This window comes from Phaethon aethereus (assembly GCF_964289735.1).
Source record: "Phaethon aethereus genome assembly, chromosome: 26".
NCBI lineage: Eukaryota > Metazoa > Chordata > Aves > Phaethontiformes > Phaethontidae > Phaethon > Phaethon aethereus.
Window position 1 is genome coordinate 3,892,803 of NC_138602.1, and position 23,991 is coordinate 3,916,793.

The 23,991-nt window shown below is 43.5% G+C and overlaps 1 protein-coding gene across 1 annotated transcript; it reads right to left on the reverse strand.

The window, feature by feature from the left end:
- Window positions 1-996: 996 nt before the first annotated feature.
- On the reverse strand, window positions 997-22,409 carry MED26 (mediator complex subunit 26; the record flags this gene model as incomplete). The annotated part of the gene is made up of 3 exons (XM_082011082.1): window positions 997-2,691; window positions 4,054-4,128; window positions 22,335-22,409. The coding sequence occupies 3 exons, from the start codon at window positions 22,407-22,409 to the stop codon at window positions 997-999; spliced, it is 1,845 nt and encodes a 614-aa protein (XP_081867208.1).
- Window positions 22,410-23,991: the final 1,582 nt, after the last annotated feature.

The window sequence follows — 23,991 nt, forward strand, 5'->3', positions numbered from 1 at the left end:
ACAATGTGTCCACTTAAAGGACCAAATAGCAAAGTTGCTCCCTTCTGCATCCCAAGAACACAGAAGTCTAGTTACTGTACATTCACTAAGGCTCTTTGTTTTTGCAAATTGCGTTTATGATGGATATCCATAAGGCAAACAATATCTAAAGGAATGGTAACAAGTATATTTCCAGCATACAAACAGGCTTCCTTTTTCCCTCTCACAGTACAGTTACAAACTTGTAGCACCCTCATTACATTTAGATTCTAGAAAAGGTGATTTTTTTTTTTTTTTTTTCTCTCCTAGAAGTTTGCAGGAAGGGAAAAGGAGGAAAAATATTTGGCTGGTGGTGGTGGGATCAAAAATATCATTAAACATCTAGTTTTTGCAGCATTTCTCAGAGACTGGATTTAAACTGAAACCAGACTAAAATATGTGGATGCCTATGGAATGTTGAGCTGAAGCTGGTCTCCCAGCCTGCAGTGCAACACCTGCTGTTTAAAACCCAATCTCCGTACCACATGACTTTAAAAAACGCCATCATGTTCAGAGATGTGATAAAAATAAAACTACAGTTTTTGCACATTGTCTCTCGAATCTCTCACTGCCAAATAAAAACCCAAATCAAGTCAAATAAATAGATGCATATTTTGTTAAGGTAACTTCCACAATTTTCTCTGTACCTGCCTGTAATAAGATTCCGGCATTCAGAAAGTGCTGGAAATCCTCTTCACTTCTTGGGGACTAACACTTTTTTTTAGCTGGCTCGCTATAGAGTTTTGAACTCAATTTATCAACCTTCGTATGCCTTCCTTTGCAATTGTTAGTAAACTGGTAGCAGCATTTCACAAAAGGAGAATTTAAAGGAAAGAGCTGTAAAGAACCAGCTCCCTCACACCCTCTGCTCGTTGGGCCTGTTTGTCCAGCACAGGAGGCTTTCTCCATCTTTAAGTGGCATAGTGTCTGCCATTTTTGCTAACTGCAGATGTAAAAGCATTTTTAGCAAACCTGTACTCAGTCTAGGCAGACGTAAGGCAGGATGTTCAATCTACCATCATCCCCATGTGGATCTAAAGATATGCACTGTGTCCAATCATACCAGTTACCCTGTGTGTCGTAACAACCGTTCACGCCTGGCCAGTTATGTTCACGTATTCTGTTGAGGTCATCACTTGTGACCTCTCTCGTGACCCCAGGCAAGTCTGTAGGTTTGCTGTTAGGAGCTAGAACATGAGTCTTTCTAGCCTCTTTTCTAGTGCTTTCCTCCTGCTTTAAATATTCAGACATGAAGTAGTGAGCTCCTGGAGTCTGTACTCCTGATGAAGACAGCAAGCTACTCTGTCTGTTTAAATATGACTGAATGATTTCGTTTCTGGATAATTCTTTCCAGTTCGTTTGTTCAAAAGGGCTTTGCAGGTTGGGTTTTTGCTCCTGCTTTTCCGTTTCTGTCCTGTGCTGTTCAGTAAGTGCAGGGATTTCTACCTGCAAAGGATCTTTCTGTGTTAAGGGTTTTATCTGTCCTGTCATGGGATCAAAAGTGAGTTTTCTCTCTTTTAATCTCACAGGTTTCACACCCCCTTCTGTCACGTGCCCATCCAAGTTGACTGTATAGTCTCTGGGTCGGTACCTTTTCTTCTTTTTACTATCGGAACCTGAAGCAGCATCATCACTGTCCATTTTTGAAGTGTCCTGTGAAAAGCCCATGTGTGGCGTGAGAGTTTCCCCAGGGTGGGAGCTGGTTTTGCAGCTGGGAGATGTGTGCTGTTGAAGTGTCCCTGCTGTATGCCTGTGCTGGCTTTCAGAAGGTACCTGCTGCTCCTGCCAATGCTGAGATACCTCAGTTACTGATTGCTGAGAGAACTCCAGTCTTTTTGCTGGCATTGGAGGTGTTGATGGTTGCATCAAGGATGGTGGCGGTGATGGCACCTGTGCAGTATCTAAGAACTGAGACCTTTGAGACGGACTAGGCATTGAATCCTTTGGTGAGTACGTAGTATGCTGCCGAGCAAAAGTATCATGCCTAACGTTTCTAGGGCTAAACGAGGAACAGCGAGGACTCTTAGGCTGGTGCGGTCCTGTGGTTTCTTCCGATTTATCATGCTGCTGAAGCACTGCAGTCTTTAATAACGAGGAAGTGCTTGAAGGTTTTACAAGTCCTGGAGAACTGGTGTGAGGTTTTACAGCATTTACCGGGATCTTATTGTGTTTATCATTTTCACTGAGTTCTGTCCTGCTGCTTTCAGGCCCTGCATGTAGATTTACGTCTACAGGACTAGGAAAATTTTCAGGACTACCTCCAATTCCATTTGTTGGAGGGGGTGAAGAGTTTTGTAATACTTCATGACTAGCTTTGGAGACTTTTGGGGGAGGAGGGCCCTGATGCCCGTCCCTGTGTTCACCTTTCCTTTTCCGATTTCCCAATTTCTCTGGTTTTGGAGAATTTAGTTTCTGTATATCATTCCTGTTTTTCAATTCGCTGATCGGCTTTGATCCAGCCACAGCAGGAAGTTGCGCTTCTGGTTTGCAGTTGTGAGCACCACCATTTGCTGATCCAGGTGGATTCGGCAACCCCCTTGGCACTGGTTCATTCTGGGTTACAGGTTCTATCAACTTTTGCCAATTCCGCAACAATTTCTTGGCACGTTTGGCAAGTTCCTCATTGGATGTCTTCTTCCTCACCTCATTGATAAGCCTCCCAAGTCTCGTTTCCTATAAAGAAAGAAAAAGTTGTTTTACAAACAAGTATCATTCTAAACAAAATTCTTAAGGAAAATTTCTGCTTTTTAATGCTTACCCTAAGGAATACCTAGTTAAAAACCACTAAATATTTAACTGCTGAATTAACCTCTGTGGAAAGGATTAGTCCAGTTGATCCAGTGCTCTGCCACACAACACGAAACCTACTGGAGGTTTCAAGTCACCTTGTCTTTATTCCCTGGCTAAAGCACCAGAGCCATTAGCTGTGAAAAACATCAGAAGGGAATTCTTTAATCAGCAAGAATCTTGAGAATAAAGGTGCAAGCTCAGATTCGAGGGGAAATGCAGCACTCAAGGCAGAAAAGGTGCGTGTTTATCACAATGAAAGTGTAAGATCTGCGGAAAAAGGCAAGAGAAAAAATTCCAGAATCTTCACCTGTTACAGTAATACATTGATAATAAAAATCTCCAGTTCACAAACCTGACTAGCCAGGACGTGACTTACGTCCTACCTTCGTCCTCCACCTCTCCTCTCCTCTCACTCCCCAGTATCTTGGAAGGGTATGAAAGACCGATTTAAACAAGCATTTCTAGGGTATCCCAAAGTGGTTTCAGAAGCAGAAGGAGGTGTTTGATTGTTCTCAAAGCACATTTAAAAACAAAGAATTGTTCCACAAGTCAGATTACTTAAGAAAGGCACTTCAAAGGAAAACATACAACAGCCTGTGAAAGAAACAGGCAACCTGTTGTGATACGTGTGTTGAAATATGGCTGGAGTTATAGTTAAGCGATAGTTAAAAGCAAGTAACACCAATAATTTCAATATAAAAATTGAAAAATTTATAATTTAGCCATAAAAATGTCTTTGGGCTCTGTTTCTAAGAGTGGCCAGTGAGACTGCACCTATCCCACCTGATAATACACCTTTCAATACAGCTAATCTCACCAACTAGATCAGGCATTGAAACCTGCTTAACGGAATATAAGATTAATTTTATAGACACAGAGTAACGATATTCCTATTTCAGATTCTTCGGTACTTGGCCACTGAAGATCTGAAAAGCTGACCAGTATTTCAGTAAGCGGAGTGATGTTGCTGAATACAACAGAATTAATCAGTAGCAAGTAATGATTAATTTAGTGCCCTACACAAACAGGAACTGTGCTGCACAGAATACTGATCTGAATCCAGAAAGAACCACTGTGTATGCATTGAGATGTCAGAAACAGCATGAGAGGAACAAAATAATATCTTAATTGTGAATCCTTTGCAATCAATCTATTGTTTCAAGAAAACCTCTTATGGAAATTAGATAGGCAGAGAAAGTCCTTCTATACACACAAAAATCAAGTCATGTTTAGGGGGTGACATACCTCAAGTGCCTCTTTGGTAATGGGATATTTCTCCAGGCTGGAGATCACTTCCAGCACTGCCACCATGTTATGGATCTGCAACAAGGAAGACAAAGTCACTTCATGTTTCATGTACAAGTCTTAGTTTTCAAATGTAATTTAAGACCTTCCACTTTATAATTGCTGGAAGCATTAATCACAAAATTGCTATCACACTGTCTGGCTTTAGGGAGCTGATTGCTCAAAGAATAGGGACAAGGACACTTTACTGACCTACTTGGAAACTGCAGGAGCTGTAACAAACATACTCTTATGTAAAACTAAAGGAAACATTAGCAATAAACCCAGTGTGACTTACTGGCCAAGTTTTGAGACCCTTAGCCGAGGTATTAGTTAATTGTCCTACAGCCTAACTACAAAATAAGTGCCAAGCGGACCAAGAATAGCAACGAGTCCAATCAGAAATCTTGCATTTATTCCTTCAGGTACCGCTTTAGATTTAGACAAGTCACCATTCTGTGATTTTGTTCAAAATATTGATGCTACCCTGTAGCTTTCACCAAGAGTCTAAAAACCCAGGTATAAACTCCTCCTAGTTTAAAAGCAGAGATGAAGCAAATGCTGTGCCCAGTAGGTGTCCTCAGACCATCGCCCAGCACCAGACGGACCAGGACTGGGATAGAGACACCTGAAAAACCCACACTCATGCTGGAATTGTGTTTCCTGCTGTGTAAGGTGGTGAGGAGTAACTGCAGAAATTCACATTACATTAACAAAGCACGTATCAGATTTTTCTGATGGGCTTCACTGCAACATTTCTGTATGCGTGAGTAAGCGCCACATAAAAGCAGTTGCCACAATCTGTAGACGTTAAGCACAAGTGTGATTTTAATAATTTCTGTGAGAAACCCCAGACTACAGAGATTCGTATTTCCATTACCTGATGTTAAAAGTACCAAAACCTGGAATTTCTAATTCACCTTTGTAGATGGATTTAAAAGATAAGCAAAGGAAAACTTGAATCACAGTCTCATTTATTGCTTAATTTCATTTGTGACTCAACTGGACGTGAACTGCATCTGAGAAAAACCTTGCAGCAAGAACCTCTGCAGGGATCCCACATTATCCTAAAGTCTTATCAGGCGCATAATCAGGCAGTCCTACCCTCTCAGCCACACACTCCGCTGCAAGATTCTCCATTTTAAAAAGACACAAGCTTGTAAGAATTAGCTTTTTCAAGTCAATTCTACCCTTCTATTAAGATACAACAGGAGAATCAGGAGCTGAAGTCTCTCCCTTTCAGAAAGCCTCATGCATAGACAATGTTGTTTTCCATCACAGCAGGACTGCTTAATGTTGGAGATACTTGGATAAAGCGTTCCTCAATTAAACACTTTGCCTGGTTTTTAGATTTACTTTTATCAAACTTATTTTTAAAGTCTATACAGGCTTTGAATGATTATAACTCTTACAGGTTGATGGTCTTCTCTTCATTGAACTACAATGCCTCTGCAGATATTTAAAGTGCTACCATTGGGTCAGGTTTGGTAAAACTCTGCTGAAGCTTTAAAGCAGCAATAGTACTTACTTTGACATATTTTACTTCTTACTATTTCACTTCAACGCGCTTTCTTTCATGTTTTGATCCTGGCACTGCCCTCAGTGCCTAGGAAGGATGATTTAGCACCACAGTTTAAGTAATGCGTAATCTTCCCCCCCACCCCCCAATTTCTAGAACCAGAGCACTTAGAATAGCTAATGCTCAATTCTGGGAGTTTCCAGACAAACATTTTTAGACTTGCAAAACATGATACTCTCCTTCCCACCACATATTTTAGACTATGAATTACCAGGGTGCAAAAAGGGTCTGTGTACTGCACACACATATAATTGGTACAATTGTTTTTTTGCAGTTACTGGTAATCCCCAAATATTCATGATCTGAATTACAAACTGATAGCAAAAAAGGATCATTAGTCTATTGAAAGGACAAGATGAGGAAAGTGATACACACCTACAGAAAGATATTGGTCAGGGAATTTCCAGTAACAGCTTTGCCTTTGTTTCAATATAGCCCAATACGCATATATGGATGCCCCTAAATGCTACATCACCTACCAGAGACCAGGTCTACACCGAGACTGATAGACCGTTACTTCACTCCCTCTTTGGAGGGACACATGGTGCCAATTAAGACAGTGAAAGCAGCCTTACACCGCTGAGTCTGTGCTGATCGCTCAACTTCTGGTAAAACACAAAACACCCATTTCAGATTCTTCACACATTTGTAACCAATTGAAAACATGCTGTCACACTGAAGCAATCGCTGCAAGGAGCACGAAGGCTCACACTCAGGATCAACTGCAAGCAGCTCCTCTCATTTTCCCTTCTTTTTGACCTGCAGGGAAGTGTGGTTCTTAAAAAAAAAAAAAGTTCAGGCAGGTTCAACAACTTCTCCACCCTTCCCCAGTAGTTTTGTGTAGTTTTCCTGGCATGCTTCATCCAAACTGCCATAAGAAAAGCTTATAGTAAAAATCATATTCACCTATTTCAAAATAACATAGACTATGACATTTCTTGTGGTATAGTTAAACACTACGATGAAAACAAGGTGACCTCCCCAAAACGCTTGAAGTATCACCTATTCAGTGTGAAGACACCTATTGCGATAACAGCAGTACATCAGTATTGCACATCATTATTACCTTAAACCCTATGTTACTGGCTTAATAAAATTAATATATCACATAACTGACATGAGACTGAAGTTAGAAAGCCTACCAGGGCATCATGCTGCTTTGAGCAGCACCAGAAATGTTAATTTATTAATGCAAGATGGTGTTAAAAATGCTTATTGGCTGCACAGCAGATAGGCAAAGTAACATAAAGCAGCGTGGGACAAGGGAGTTTGGCAATCTTGCTCTCTTCAGGCACTAGTTAAGAGTATAATTGCGTAAGTCAGCGTCTCAGGAACTTGCACATCGTTTTAGTTTTTATGTCCCTTTGTCCACTTACACTGCAACCCGTTACCACTACCCCAAAACAAGAACTTCCATGAAGCAACCCCAGGACCTCACATTTAGGAGCTTGCAGAAAACAGCTAAGAATAATTTATATGGCACTTCAAATTATCCCATGCTATTCCCATGTTGTGAAGATTGACTGGCACACAGACTAATTCACTCGAAAGTTTACTGGGGAACATCTGCTTTGAGTCATCTACAATAATCCTTTCCAGCCAATCCTAATGACAGCCACAGAAAACAAGTCTTCTTTACTCCATGCAAGTCTCCTTAAGTCACCGAGCCATACTCTGGAGCTTACTACTGGTATCTGAGATCTTTTCCAAGTTAAGCACTAAATGTTTTACTACAGCCTCAGACAAAAGCATGGGTTTCTGATGCTCTGGAAAAGATCAAGCAGCTTAATTTCCTTTTTTTAACTGCCATCTTAATCTTATTTTAGCTTTTATAAATCAAGAACAATTCCAGTAACTAACTTCAGGGTAAGTGTTACACAGCAGTTTAAAAGGATAAAAAGTGTGTTCGGGAAGTTTAATGTACGGCTGTTCCCTGCTGCCTCCAATGCCACTGCCTCCTTCCCAGGCAGATTTGAAAATAGCGGCAGACTCTGCATCCACACGTGAGCCGGTATCACCGCTTCCACATGCTGGGGGAGCAGAAGGGGTAGGACCGCCAACCTGCTGGCACATGGTTTATGTTGGACTAGCACACTCAAATGTTATGTTTTGATTCTCTTCATCTACAGACCAGTCCAGATAACAAAACACAAAATAAGCACCAGTGTAACACCCTTCTTTCTTCCTCGGGACTGCCTCGACACACAGGACAACCTGCATCTCGCTCCACTGCTGCCTAAGAAACAAATGTTACAGAAACAATCTATCGCAGTCATTTGAATAAAGCAGTTTTGTTTTGTTTTGTTTTAAATGTTTCACAGGGATGTTTCTGAAGATCTTTGCCTGAATGACTAGACCGTGATAGATGACAAACCAGATCTGAGTTAGCAAGGATGACGTTACTGAGACGGTTATACAGGTCTGCAGCAGGAATTTCCTTGTAACATGAAAACCTGAGAGCTAGGTACACAATTAGAAAGAAATTTGCAGTGAAACTGCTAATACAGATTCCTATCCTACAGGATTCTGGCTAGAAAGGCTCTTTATAAACACTTGCATGAAGTTCTCATAACAGCCCTAAAAGACATCTTTTGACACAGTATCATCATCCATACGGGTCACATGAGCACCTTTAAAAGTTTCTTAAGCGTATTTAAACCTGGCCTAGTACATCTAGAGTCCCTAAGCACTGAAACTTTTCTAAAAACAAAGTGTAATGCTACTATCCTCCTGAAATCACAGGTTATAATAATCAATAATCAGACTCCATTGTAAGCATTCTGAAACAGACTATACAGATATAGCAGAAGACACTGGCTTTGAGAGAATGTATTTGTCATCATACTTCAACTTACTTCCTCAGAATACCCTATAAATACTCAATATTTTGCTAGTTTCAAAGAAACATTTTCCCACCTGTGGTATCAAAGCAATTTTACAAAAGCAAGCAGAGAAATGGACCCACCATGGTAGACTAAACAGATCTTTATCTTCCCTACAGATACAAATCCAGATCTCTATTGCCAAGTTGGTGTTTTCTGTTGGCAATTAATATAAGAAACGCAGCATGGTCTATGCAGAAGTTTACAGGAGCATTTGTCTTCCCCCTGCTCCTAGAGACAGCAGCATTTTATTGCGTAGTCATAAAAACTGTCATGTATCTATGGGCCATGTATATCCTTAGGTAGCGCAGGACAATGTTCAAGAAAATCCTGGGTTCAAGGTCAATACTGCTTGGAAGGCAGAACCGGTTCAAAAGGAGGTAGAGCAACAGCACCACGAGCAATGTCCTCTGCTCACATTTACTTTCTCCAAAGCAGCGTAGTGATTACCTGCATCTAAAGCACCAATTCCTACCCTGGACTGGGGTCTCCGACTAGTATCGGGTCCTGTCCCCGGCACTGCATTTGTATAAAAGCTACTTCATTGCATAATAACCTGAAACATGGAACAAGAAGTAAGAAGAGAAAAGTTGCTATTTATAGTAGGCTTTATTTAAATGCGGCAATGGAAATACAGTAGTATAGTGTTTATTTAGCACTTCATATAGGATGCATTAGAGACCAGCCACTAACAATACATACCATGAACAGTAAACTATAACATCATTTTTTTTTCCAAAGATACAGACCAAACACACAAAGTTAGAATTCAGGTTACAACCTGCTGGTATTTAGTTCAGTTCCCTTGCAACTGATCTATTAACAGTTTCCCCTACCCCCAATGTGACATGATGTTGTCTAAAGATAGGGTACACGAGATACTATTCACAGAAATGACATACCAAGAAGATGACCATGCACTACTTTGTTCATAATTATTGAAAATGTTTGAAAGTCAGTTTGCTAAGTGGAGTTCAAGTATTCACCAGCATACAAAAGATATTCCTAAAAGTAGACGTGAGCTTTCTAATAGTATTTAGTAAAGCAGATCTTTAAACTTGAAGGAATCAATGATTTGGGTTGAAAGTCATCCACTGAGAGTATCTTCTATGACAGAGAAATTCATGTGGAGTCCATGCTTTGAAAACTGATCAGAAATGCGCGCTGCAAAACAACAGGTAGAAGAAATGCTCCTTGACTACCAAGAACAGTCAAAAAAGTGGCTAGACACAGCAAGCACTTATCCTTACCTCTGGATTTAAAATTTCCAGGTCTAATTTAAAGAGTCAAAACAATCTGCATATGTTTTATTTGTACTTAGGCTTTATTTAATTGTGAAGTAACATCATCCATATACCTTCCCATATATACTTTACAAAGCTAGGATCATCAAACAAGAGTGAGATCAGATTCCAACACAATACTCCACTGCGAACAAATCGTCAGGCCTGAAATACTTCACGTGAGTGAGACAACAGTTGAGCCCTCTGTGACCTTTTGGCAGTATGTATGCACATAAGTAAGGTGTAGAGAAACTAGAACAGCCAAGAGACTACAAGGAGTCTGCCAGCAGAAAACACCAGTTGTTCCGGCAGTTACAACAGCCTCGAGACACAAATCCACAGCAGTTGGTAAGTGCTATCAACACTCTAGCTCTTCTCTACATGGTCCACTCCAAAGGAGACATCTAACCCTGTCAGAAGCCCTCGACATAGCAGGAAAACACTCCACACTTCGGCAAGGCGAGAGAAACCACTCAATGAAAGGAGTATCCATAGGTGGAGTCATTTAGAAGGTAAGATATAAGAGGTAGTAAAACACAGATTATGGAGACAAGACACACACCCAGAACACAACCAGTTCACAGAACAGCAGTGGAACATTGAGGGAAGTCCTCCTGCTCTACAGGAAACAGTCTTTAAGGCAAACACAAAACAGTCAACAGTATAACACTTTTCTCCATTCGTATTTATTAGCCGATACTTGGAAGACATTCTTGTTACTATAGAGAGGAATAATTGTCTATCAACTGCAAGATTCACTCAACATTTTGTATAAATTCATAACAATTGTACCTGTAGTGCCTTCCCCTCAGTCGTATGTGCAACATAGAAGACCCATTTCAACACAACCCCCCACGCTTCTTTTTCCACCCCCCACAGAAAACAAAACAAACCACCAGACCATGAAGTAGGGCAAAACCTTTTTGGGGAACAAATTTATTAGCCTGATTTAAAAAGCCCAGCAGTTGAAGTGAAGGTTAGTTACATGAAATACTATTAAACTAGAAAGACATGTGTGGCACAAATTCAAGATAAGGGAACAGAGTAAGAAGAGGAGTAGGTACTGCAGACCACAAAGCCAGGCAGTCATTTTCACAGCAGGGCAGAACACAGTCTCAGTGGTATCTACCACAGCATACTGCAAGCAAAATAATTTTAGCCTTGTTTTTCACTCAACAACATACAGATAAGGATAGTATAGGAATCAAATTCAGCTGGAATTACACATTCATCTCAAGGTTCCACAGTTCAAGAAGAACGTATACAAAGAGGAGTTCAGGGGAGAGCAGTGATAAGAGATTTTAAAAACATGGTTAATAAGAAAAAGTTTAAGTACTCAGTTCACAGTATTGAAAAAAAAGGGAGGAGACACACAAAGCTTGAAATAAGCCTTCCTATGTGTTATTAGTCATAATGAAGAAAATGGTGATCAACTCTTTTCATGCTCACTGGCCTAATTTACAACAAGACAAATACTAATTACATATCAGGAATAACCAGAGAGCTACCAATGCACTCAAATAAGCTCTCAAAGAGCTTCTATAGCCACTACAGAGGTTTAAGAACAGATTAGACAAGTCTGGAAGGAGTTGTTTTATATAGGTGATGCTACTTCAGTGAAGGTGATGGACCATATAGTCGCTTCATGAAATCCCTTCCAGCCACGCACCCCTGTGATTCACATCTGGGGAACAGATACTGAAGAGCAAATAGTAGAAACACATTGAAATATCCATTTCTATCTAGCCTCAGAATAGTAATTCTGAAGTTTCTCCACTCATACAGGTAACTATATGAAACAGTTGGTATTAAAAAGGACTTAGAAAATTCAACACTTCAAAATTCGCTGCCCCTCTGGCCCGTGCTGCCCTGCCACATCGGGCAGGCTCACCATCCCCAGTGCGGTGCCCAGAGTGAACGGGATCCCAGAAGAAATGCCCAAGGCTCTCCCAGCCTCGCAGGCGGCTGATCACCAGTCAGGCTCTGTAGACACTTTATATGGCCCTTTCAGCCACCTCACGCTTACCCCTCTACATCCCAACACCTGAGCACATTTGTAAAACAGCACGTCCTGCCAAAACAAAGCATAATAAAACAAGAATAACCACAAAAAACTATTAGGTTTGACCCAGCCCTAGACATCCAGTGCCTTCTGGTATAAATACTAGCGATCACTCTGCCAGCTGCAAATGTGTTTAACATTTAGTAGAACGACGTAGCACATCTTAGAGAGTGAGACTTGTCAACTGTTGAGCCGCACGACCAAAAAGTACAAAATAATGCAATATGTCCTGCCCCAAGGTGCAGCAACCGCTACAGCTTATTTCAGCACAATAAATAACACCCATAGAACACATCACTAACACACAAGCCCCCAAACCCCAATCGCTACACTGGTCCTAAGAACATCACGGTACAGTTTCATTGCATACATGATAACCATTTCTGCTCCTCTGCCACCTGAACAGAAACTTTAACCAGATTAATCTTGGCAGCTACTATTTATTATAAGCCATGAACTGAAGTCCAGAATTATTGCTTAAAAATTTAGAGCACCATAAAATGAGGTTGCTGTGCAATCAAAGTCACAGGAACAACTGGTCCTACTTCAACAACAGAAAAACAGAGTTTGTTGATTATTCAGGCAGAAATATATGGAATATACAGAAAATTCAGCCTTAAAATGTGCCCCTTTTGACTTATCATGATCTTGGTGCTTTCTATGGTAAGGAGAGATCCACTCATTCAGCCAGAAGTCTGTACTTTGACTGCACTTATTCGGGGAAGCAAAAAGCCAACGCTGAGAGTTAATGCACATCAGGCAGGTGCCGGCACAGCCGGACACTCCCAGCACGGCAGCTCTCCGCTTGAACTCACTGTTATTATCTACCTGCGTTACAGCAAGCGCAAAGTCAGACACCGAACTAGATTATGAGAATGACCCTTAAAGGCATCGCCTGGACAGAACCGTTCTGCAATCACCTGCTTAATCTTAATGCACTCCAGAGAACTAGTGGAGTATTTAAAATTATGCAACACACATTTAAGGACTTGATGAGAATGGCTTCAAAGGCCCAAGAGCTTTCTGAAGTTCTTAGATGTTATGTTACCCATCACATGGAATATCTACCCAGAGCTGTTAACACAGAGCAGTTTATATCTGACTGTAATATAGAAAAGCCCTACTAATGTTACCACAATAAACTCTTCACTCTTTTCTTAAAAGATAAAAACATCTATCACTGTATTGGTGTACTTTTAAACGCAGCAGGTGAACTTTTTTCAAATGCCAGGGAAGCTTCTCAGCTGATTCTTTAAATGATAAAGCAGGCTAAGGTAGGAGCCTGTTGAATACATTGCATTGGGGAATTTATTAATTCATGACATAGAAGTGCAATATGCTTGCATGAGAATTTAAGCATGGCGTATTTGTTCACAAAACCCGAGAAAAATAGTCTTACAAATTGGGGAAGTTTTAAATACCAAGTTTGGAGACAAGTCACTGTATCCTTTCAACAGCAATTACTAATACAGAATTCCCATCAGCACATACCATAAAGTTTTATGGATATGCAAAAAACCCCAAACTAAATCCATTTACCCATCTCCTAGAATTATTGCTCACCAAATTCTACATAAAAATGCTGCTGCCAGTCACCCATTTCCAAATACCTCCATTCTCTGAAGACTGTGCAAGTCCTCGGGAGAATATAACCTGTTGGGGAAAGCGATGACCCCCTGATAATCAGTCGAGAATGTTCGGCCATTCCATTCAGTGGCACAATCATTAGCAGCTACTTAAAACAAAATGAGTTTTCTACCTTTGGCTGGAAGAAAAAAAAAAATCTTCCCCCAGAGAACTGTAAGCACACCCACCACCTTTCATCTCAGAGCTTACAAGCTGGAGGGCTACTTTAAATCCAGCTCCACTCCAGAGCCAATTGCCCAGTGTGATCATGACAGGACAAAAGAACCCAGTACCCCATCAGCATTTTATTTATATTTAAACACAGAACACTCAGGAAGCTGCAACCTGGCGCTAGTTATTTCTAATCTAGTAGCAAAAACCTTCATGATTTCCATTTAAGAATGCTGCACTGACACCTAAGCCCCTTGGCAGCAGGTCTTAAAAAGTCCAGTGAAGAAGATACTACACAAAGTCAAAACCCAATAGCTCATATTTTCATAGACTGAAACTCTTACACAATTGACAATGGAGACCGAGTTTTCATGATGCAGTCAGATTCTTAACTAGTGTGCTTAACCCCGTAAGCACACAAGCTGCAGGCACCCCACCTTTGCAAATACATTTGAAACACCACCGCTTGCATCTTCTTATCTTCCATCTCACTATGCTCAACTCTATCCAAGAATCAACTGTATTTTCTCCAAGGATAAACTATAATACTGAGATATACATTTTTCTGGACCTTCAGCATCATAACTTATATACAGACACAAAAATTCCACGTTCCTTCCCGTGCAATTAATTCACATAGAACCAGCAGTGTTACATACTGACCATGCTACCGAGCTCAGAGAGCTCTGCTCAAGTGACAGCTCGAGTTACAGAAACTCAAAGCTGTTTGTAGATACACTGGAAGTTTGTTCACTGAAGACAAGTTCTGAATGTGCATCACCACCCTGGGAAAAAACCATGTTCCTCCACCTTCAGAAGTTCTACACACTTTAAAAAAAAAAAAAAAAATCAATGTAGACCTGCAGTGTAATTATGATACTCTGCAAGCTGATTCTGCATGAAAACTGTACGTGAGAAAGCAGCTCCACAAAAGTGCTGGCTGTCACTCTTAGACAAGACTTCCACCTCTGCACAATTATCTTCACAGCACAAAGTTTCAAAATACACCCAGTTGAGTATGTTGCAGACAGACTTGGACGTAGGATTCCTCTCCTCCCCAACCGCTATGTTAGAAAACCACTTTGTTCAGTAAAACAGAACTAATTACGTTTTATTTCCAGTGATTCCTCAGTAGACATTTCTACCACCGACTGTTTGGACATGCTGAAAATTGTATACTTTGATATTAACAATCACACTTAAGCATGCACTGCTGCCCCATGAAAGCCATGCCCCAGAAAACACTGACACGCTGTTAACTTTAGCAGATTGCACCTCAAATTAAAGCAATTTGCTAGCAGTTAAATATTGTTCCAAACACTGAAAGCATGAATTACCTGCAGAAAGAATAATTTAGCTGTTAGAATAAGGAATAAACAAACCCACATTTACATTAAACTGAATGGGATGTACTTACCTTTACCTTAAATTTTTCTTTAAAGACCAAGTGCGTAAGTGGGGCCACATCATACCGTACGTTATACGGACTCAAGGGAGTTTATTTGAAATTATCGCCAAGCACAAAAATGGGTGAGACGAGACAGCTCTAAAGCGTTATCAGCCAAAACAGACATGTTTTTTTATTTATAAAAACTGTACTGACATTAATTTTAACTCCAAATCTAATATATCAGAGTAACTATGCCTTAAAAGAAGTGCTTCTTAATGAACATCAAATTTCCCCAGTCGGCAGATCAATTTCTCCTTTCCCTATCCTGAAACTTCTGTGGTTCCTGAAAAAAACCCAACACCCTCTACTTGTCAACTGCAGCAGCTCCTTGCAGAAACTGGGAAAGGATCTCCCCTCACAGGATACTGGGAGAAAAAGCTTCAGCTGCTCTGAAACTACTTTGATCAGGAGCCAAAGGTGCCATAATGACAGGGCTGTTGTGTCATATGGCCATAGCAAAAACCCTGAAGAGAGGCAACAAGCCCCAACTTATGCACTCCTAAACTGGGCTCACCCTCAGCTTACTGTATAAAACCCTAACAAGTGACAAATTGGGAGTTTCTAAACTAGGTCCAAACTTCCAAAATGCAGGCTAAGCTGAAACTGTTCCCATTTTCAAAGACACAGATTAGGTCTCTCCCCACTTAGGAGCTTTTGACAGCAAATATTTTCCCTCCCACTCATGCCAGTGTCAGGCTGCAGTGCCTCGGCAGCAGGAGCTGATCCAGCTGCACCCCATGCCCACACCAGCTCCAGCCATCCCAGGACCCCATGCTCAGCTGCCCCAGCACCCTACTTAATTAACCCAGGAGCTTAATTGTGTGCCAACGTGCACTGAAATGGCTTAACACAGGGTCCCAGGTGCACCAGCAGCCACAGGAACACAGCTGCCCCAAGTCAGAGCAACTTGTGAAAGTGCAGCCTTGGGTTCTTTGCTGTCTGGGAAGTTTGTTTTAGCAACTCTCTCCTGGAAGGATGAGCATCTCACACATCAGCTGTCTCTTCCACGCCATGGTTCGTAGTGACTGTCAGAGATTATTCCTGATGTTTACTCTACCTACAAAAAATTAGTTCTTCCATTCAGTAAACTGTTTCACAGTTACATCAAGAAAAATGTGCCAGATTAGTTATTTCCTTTCCAACACCTCCTCCCTCCAGCCTCTGAGCAAAGTGTTCCTTTCTCACCAAGGGTCCATACTACGGCATGTGCAGACAGGTACTTGCTGCAAGTTTGCCATTTGGATTTAAAAAACCTGATCCCCTTTAATGAAACAACCTGAAAAACTACGGGGTGTCTGGCTGAAGGCTGCTAGAGCTCGTGCCGCTGGAGGCTGCCACCACCTCACCATCACCTCTCCTCACCACACACGCTCCCCCAGCTACCGCTTTGTGCCAAAGTTCCCACCTCCCCAAGCCCATGAGCAGCCAGGGCAGGGAAAGAAGCTCCAGACAAGCCCCCGTTCAGGTAGGGCTTGGCCAGGTGAGCTCCTCAGCTGGCCCAGCACAAGGCAGGGAACAGGAATGTGCAACTGGAGGTGGGGAAGTGGATGGGGACCACAGCAGCTCCCCCACTGGCTGTGGCTCCATTGGCAGTTTCAGCTGGTGTAAAGCATGCGAGTTTAAGCCAAGTCAATTCAATTTTTAATTATTTGGAGGATTAGCTACACAGCCTTTAGTGTAAGGCTCTTACTCTGGAGTTGCAAAGCTCACTACTCAGGAGCCTCCTCCTGGATATCCATGAAGTTTCCCAGCATTGTTCCCAGGAACACATGCCTAGCCCTTGCATTACTGCATCGCAACAAGCATGGGTAATACTCCCAACATCCTTGAAACACACACAAGCAAGAGTGACAATAAAGCCTCTACAAAAGAAACCTGACCATAAGGCATCCACTCTCATCTGAAAACACACAGACAGGTATGGTTAACTTTTACAGGTAACACATACCTCTCTCCTACGAGGTCCCAAGCTAAGGCAGCAGGGAAGCATGAGGAAGCAAACAGCACTCTATTTTTCAGCTTCTGTACTCCTTCAAACATTTTAATACCCAATTCTGCTGCCACACCTGTACCAGTACTATTAGTGATGCACCATAAGTTTTATCAAATAATTGAGCTACATCAAAAACTACCTGGGGAAAAAAAAAAAATCTTTTTAAAATCCTGATCAATTCCGCAGTTCAGTTCACCACACGATCCTGCAAATAGTTGCACCGGCACACATCAAATGGGTGTGTGTAGCAGGAATAAGAAGTGGGTGTTATTTAAATCGTCACTGCTGCTGAAACAAACACTCAAATTACAGCTTAAGAGCAAATGACTACTGCCACCATCACTGCAACCTGTGGAGTTTCAAGGAATTAACAATAGAAAGGCAATTTGGCATTCCCCTTGCTTTGACCCCGCAACCCAAACTCCCAGCTACTTTTGTTTGCTCAGATTTTGTCTTAGTGTTAATCTTTACAATGGTCTCACTACTGCAAGGAGTACTGTGCAAATTAGAAGTTTTTAACACTCCCTCAAAAAAACCTCTCAAAAAGTAATCGGCTGTATTACCACCAATAACAAATTGTCCAGGACTATCCAGGCAGCTAACCAGACAAGTGCTAACTTGGGACTAGTTAAACTCTAAGCATCACAGGCACTGTTGAAATACACTTCCACCAAGCAAAAAGAACTTTTTTGGAAAGAGATGGACAGGAAAGCTGCAAAGCAAGGCCAAGAAATCAACTATACCACTACCCTTAAACAGGTGAATTCAAGTGTATCCAGCTGTTTACAAGATGGAGCATCAAAAAAAGCAGTCATCCTCATTTAAGGTTATTTAAAATTATGAAGAAACTGAAAACAATGGGACTTACTGCAACAGGCCCAAACCTTTATCTGGAGCACAGGACTGATACAATAACAAGACTTCAGACCCTACACATTAAGAAATGCCATACCCACCCACACGTTTCACCACACACCTGAAACACAACCTGCTGCCTTGATGCACAAAATTCAATACTACTTGAAACAAGATGAGCTACAATAAGGAAATAAACATAAAAGGTGAGAGGTACGACAGGTTCCTGCCTCTTTGTACACTGCAGCCTCCTCAAAACTGATAAGCTTATTAAGGCCTTGCAGAAAAGGATAAAGCTAAAGCAAAAGCCATGCCTACTCTACTTTCGCCCACACGTAATGCTTCCCTGCATCCAAAGAAATCACCAAGACCCTCCCACAGTGAACCACTGTCCTCCTCCACTCTCTGCATTTATATTATTACAGCAATGTCTGGCACCTTCTCCCTCCCCTTTTTGAAGTCAATTCTAGAAAGCGTATTTATCACTGATGATAGAGGCTTTTGTTTCCAGGACTTTGGTAAAGCAATCAATACAGAAAACAGGCATGGAAGCATCTTTAACTATGCAACTCGTGCGTCAACTGGAAGATCAACCCCAGGCCAATGCACAACTTAGCCTATTACAACACACAGACCAATTTATTAATAATAATTCAGATCACGGACCTCTCCTGAAGGTCTGAGCAGCAAGGCCAACTGAGATACTGTATGAATGGCAGCCTGATTGACAATCAACTCCAACCACACAGTGAGCTATATGCTAGGCAAAACCAAAGCTAGGTTTGCATCACAGAGAGGTATTAATGGCAACAAATTAAATCATTGTCTAATATTTAAGATCAGGAAAAGACAGCTACATATTCAGGATGAGGAACCATTTAATTGCAAGCACAATTCTAACAGCCAGTTGGAAATGACAGGCTTTCCCACAGAGCAAAAACTAACAGATCTCATTATTTCTAACATCGGGTAATAAATTCCCTGAAGAACACAATTTAACAAAGCAAAGGTGTTCTGCTCAGTGGAAGAGGTGGTTTCTCGGCACGCTAAGCCCAAAGGGAAAAGCATTGCTTCTACCAGAAGCAAGGAATATCTCCCCTGTAAGACCTAACAAAACTGCTACAATAAGGTTTTGGATACTCTTCTCCAGTTTCTACATGGTTCTTCCAGGAAAAGGATTTTCTTGCAGGAAAATCATACCGCCCATCGTTGAGGGTGATACCACTAAACTCATGCTCTCCTCCAACATGAGTCTTGGTACGTTCTCACACACAAGCTTTGGAAGGAAATTGATGTTGATACTTAGTGCTTAAGTCATGTAGCAGAAGTAGTCTGCCCATATGGTTTTTTTGAGAGGAAAAGGCTGAATAAATGAAGACATAATACCAGACATCCCGGGTGGCTTCCAAGATGATGTAATTTTTTAAAAATAGCTTATTTCTTATCGGTCTCCTTTGAAATAGAGGTTACCCATGTAAATTCTGAACTACGTGTGAAACTAAGTTATAAATATATTCTCCAGCAATTACTAGAAGTCTCAAGTGCTAAATGCATGTGTACAATTAAAACATTGCTCCTGAGTCAGCACAGCTTTATGTAGCAGTTAAAGATGAAGAACTGGCACAGAAAATGGTTTCTCAAAGCAAGCAGGTTCTGAAAACTTGGGGAAAAGATTCTTGTGACCAGTTCAACTCAACAAGGGTAGGGAAACCTTTTTTTATTTAAGGCAGGACCTCAGAGTTAACCAAGATTTGTTTATACCACAAAGACCTTTACAGCTACACTGGAATGTATATCTCCAATGGAAAAACCGCTTGTATTAGAGAACGTATCAGTGAAGCTTAAATTTACAGCACCCCACAGTAAAGCACTATAAAGAACCATATGCACCTCCTCAACCTCACAAAACTGGACTGCTTTTTGCACACCTGACAATATTAGTGCAATTTTCACCCTCTCCAGAAACATGCACATACAAATACCAACGATTATATTGAAAAGCCTGAATGAAATCCAGGCCTCAGAGCTTGCCTTTCTTGGTAAAGAAGGAAGTCAATCACAATACTGAATACTCTAAGTTTGAATGCAACTACTTTTAGGAGAAGGTTCTAAAAGCCAGAAGAAAGTTAGCCAGAGTTTTCCATGAGTATCAGCAAGCACTTGCAGCTTGTAGCTGCTTTGACTTCTTCCTGTGGGAAAACATCAGAATGGTTTCTTATACATTTATGCTGGTGCCCAAGTGCGATTAAATCCAAAATCCGTTTTTAAGCATGTTCAAAGTTTAAATTCTTCCTCCCTTTGTGAAAACGGCATGACATGTAGTTTCATCGATTGTTTACCATGTATTCTATGTGCTTTGGAGAAAAAAAGTCTCAGATCTAAGCCTGCACAATGAATCTCCACTACACCACCTCTGCTCTCATTCAAAGAAAAGGTTAAAATGGAAGACAGCCCCCTGCCTACAGGCATTTCTAAACAATGGGCTGATTTTTCTGCCACCAATTATTGCCCTGGATAAGTATCAAGTATGTAGAATTATAATTTAACATACATTACTCCTCAGCTTATAGGGCTACTGACCTGTTGGAAGCTCAGCAGAGTTATCGGCTGATGCTCTAACTTCCCCTTGCAGACAGCTGCCTGGTTATTTCTGGTCCCCCTCATCACAACCAAACTGCACCCACGTTTGAGGCACAATGTAACATTAATGTATGGAGAAAGAGAAAAGTATCCATCACAAAATATACTTCCTAAATGCTTAATTCCACACAGCCACAGTGCTTTAGAAAGTAACACCAGAAGTAAACCAGTGCTGCCAACAGTTCTGAAGTTAAAAGAAACTAGATATCTGTTAGGATTTTATTAAACTAGGTTGACGCTCAGTCTAATGTCAAGTGAAAAATTGCAGCCACGAAAAGAGAACTCAGAGCAAAGAAAATTCATGAAGTGTACTAACTGACATTTCAGCAAGATCCATGTTAAACTACTGCAAACTCAAACTTTTGACATTTAAAAGCCCACAACCACCATTATAATTCATTACTGTTACTTGAACATGTAATATTGCAGCTCGTGACAAACGCACACCACAGGGGATTACTAGAGAAGCTACAAGGTCAGGGTGATTTTTCTTCAGTTTTCATGTCACATGCAGGCCACTCCAGAACGTTTCCAAATGGCAATAACTTTATTAGCTACTGCAAGACTTGAATACAGGTCTATTACAAAAAAACAAACAACCACGTGTTCAGACAGAAGCAGGTATGACTTTAATAGAACCAAAATACCATTTACACATACCCAGCCTCCTGGAATAACACACAGACACACGCGTTCAGCCTGACGCACCCGTAGCTGCCCCCACAAGCTGCAGATGGCCAAGACAAGCCCACCATTGCATCCTGCTGTGGTGACTGTTGATCTAAGATTAAAAAATCTGACAGATTGCGGGCTCTGCAGTCCTCTCACAATAATAAACACTTAAGTGGAGAACTGCTTTAACGCACACCTCCCCCCCCCTTAAAAGGAGTAAATGATACTTCAGATAACCGCCGCTTAAACATAAAGGCCACTCACAGGTAAAATATACGCCGACTTCTGTGCTTACACGACATCCCCGAAGGAGCGGATAAGCTCATTAGCACGCTGCAGGAAGGGATAACAGCGGAGACCGAGGCTGCTCGCTGCTGGAGCGGCTCCAGAGCCCCGAAGCCACCGTCGAGGCCCTCTCGGTGTCCCCGGAGCCCGGGGTACCCCGCGGCCCCAGCTGGAGGCGGCCGCAGGGGCCGAGGAACAGGTGGGCGCCCCGGAAGGTCCCGGCAAGCAGCGGCGGAGCCCGGCCCAGAGCCCCCTGCAGGCCGCGCCCGAGCCGCGGCCTGGCGTCGGGAGGCCGCCGGGCCGCACGCCGCATGGCCGGGCAGCCGCCGGCCGGGCCCCAGGGGGTACCCTGGGGCGGTGGGAGGCGGTGCGGCGGCGGACGGACGCGGCCCCCTGGGAGGAGGGGAGACGCCTCCGGTGCCACCGCCGGGGCAGCCCCGCCGTCCCGGGTAAGGGGAGCGGGCAGCCAGGTGCTGCTGGCAGCGGGACCCCGGGCGGGCAAGGGCGCTGGGGAGCTCCCCGCTACCGCCCGCAGCGGAGGCTTCCGGTGCCCGGGGAGGAGCCCAGCCGCAGCCGCGGTCCCGGCGGGAGGCGGCGGACGCGCGGCCCCAGCGCGCCCTCGGACAGCGGCGGGGGACGGCGGGGCGGCAGCCCCAGGCAGGCTGCGCGGCGCCGCGGCGGCCCACGGCCGGCGTCCCCGCACCGCCGGCACGGGAGCCCCGGGGCCCGGCGGGCCGTACTCACGTTGCTCTGCGGGTCGATGGCCTGCAGCAGCCGGTCCCTGATCTGCTGCGGGGAGGGGGCCGGAGCCGCTGTCATTGCCTGGGCGAAACGGGGCGGCTGCGGCCGGGGCGGGCGGGCGGCGGGGCCAGGCCGGGCCGGGGCGGCGGCTCCTCACTCGCCGGCGGCGGCCTCCTCGGGGAGCCGGAGTCGCATGTTCGCTCCCCGCGAGGCGGGGGCAGCGGCGCTCGGAGCGGGGCGCGGGGGGGACCGCGGCGGCGCGACCGAGGCCGGGCCCGACTGTTCCGCTCAGGGCCAAACTCAACTGTGGGCAGGAGCCAGCCCCGCGCAGGGCACCCTGGGACACGCCCGACGCCGTAACGTACGGCGCGCCCCTGACGCCCCGCCGCACGCACCGGCGGGCACGGAGGGCGCCTGCGCCGTGGGGCTTCGCGGGGGGCGCGCCTGCGCAGTGGGCGGGAGCGGTGTGCGCCTGCGCAGTGCGAGGGCGGCCGGACGTGCGCGGCGGAGCATGGCGGCGGCGGGAGCTCAGAACGCGGCGTCCGCTCCGGGGCCCGGCCCGGCGGGGAGAGGAGAGGAGAGGGGCGAGCCCTGCGTCCCCGCCGAGAGCCAGACCCCCGCCCGTACCGACCCTCAGCGCTTCCGCGGGCCGCCGCCGGCGGGAGGCGGCGCCGGATGCCTGATGGGACTAAACCTCGTGGGGAGAGAGCGTTTGAGGGAATAAATATCGGAACTAAGCTATCGCTGCTCGGCTGTTACGGACCTGATGCACTGGTACGTGCCTTATTTCAGGCTCGCAGGAAGGTAATGTGGTCCTTTTAGTTGTGAAAAGTCCAAGACGCTCTGGAAAAAAAATATGACTTAAAGTTTTTGCCAAGCAGCAGAACTTCGTATTGTCATTATTTTCAAAAATAATGGGCGAGGTAACAATTACAAACTTACAGCCATTACCTGGAAAGACTTAACCTTACACAAACTGAACAAACAGTTCTTTATACAGATGTATTTACCTTCCCATTTGTATCCTTGATTCAGAGGAAACCACAAATAAAAAGCAAGTCAAGCTTTGAGAAGTTTATCATACAAAAATGGACTTGGTACAAAAGCAGCTGTACAACAAAAAATTTAGAGTGAAAGGCATCCTGCACCACACTGGGTAAGCGATCAGCCCAGCATTTAAACTTTCCAAAGCATCTAAAAGCTGCTCAAAACTAACTAGTAATTTTTAAAGCACCTGCTTAGGAGCTGAATGACAACTTTTATTCCTTTGAACAACTGAAATCTTGAGGCAACAGCACACTATTAAACCACAATCTATATTTAGAGCAGTAAGATCATCTGCATTGCTTTACCAGTAGAGCTTGATCATCTTCAATTTCTTTTTTTCACCATATTCAAAGTGTTGCTCAGAAAGCAGAATGTCAGTTCTGCACAGGATCAACCATTTTTCTGGGTAAGAATTAAAATCCTCTAGCCCAAAACCGAGCACTGTGGGGCCGAATCCAGGGCTCTCTAGCAGGTTATGCACAGACAGTGACGGCTGCTCCCACCCCTCCCCTTTACATTTCAGGGGAAGACTTGGTTTAATGAATACTACAGAGAAAATGTTTTCCAAGAACTACATAAAGCACTTGATTTTGTTTGGATACCACGACAAAAC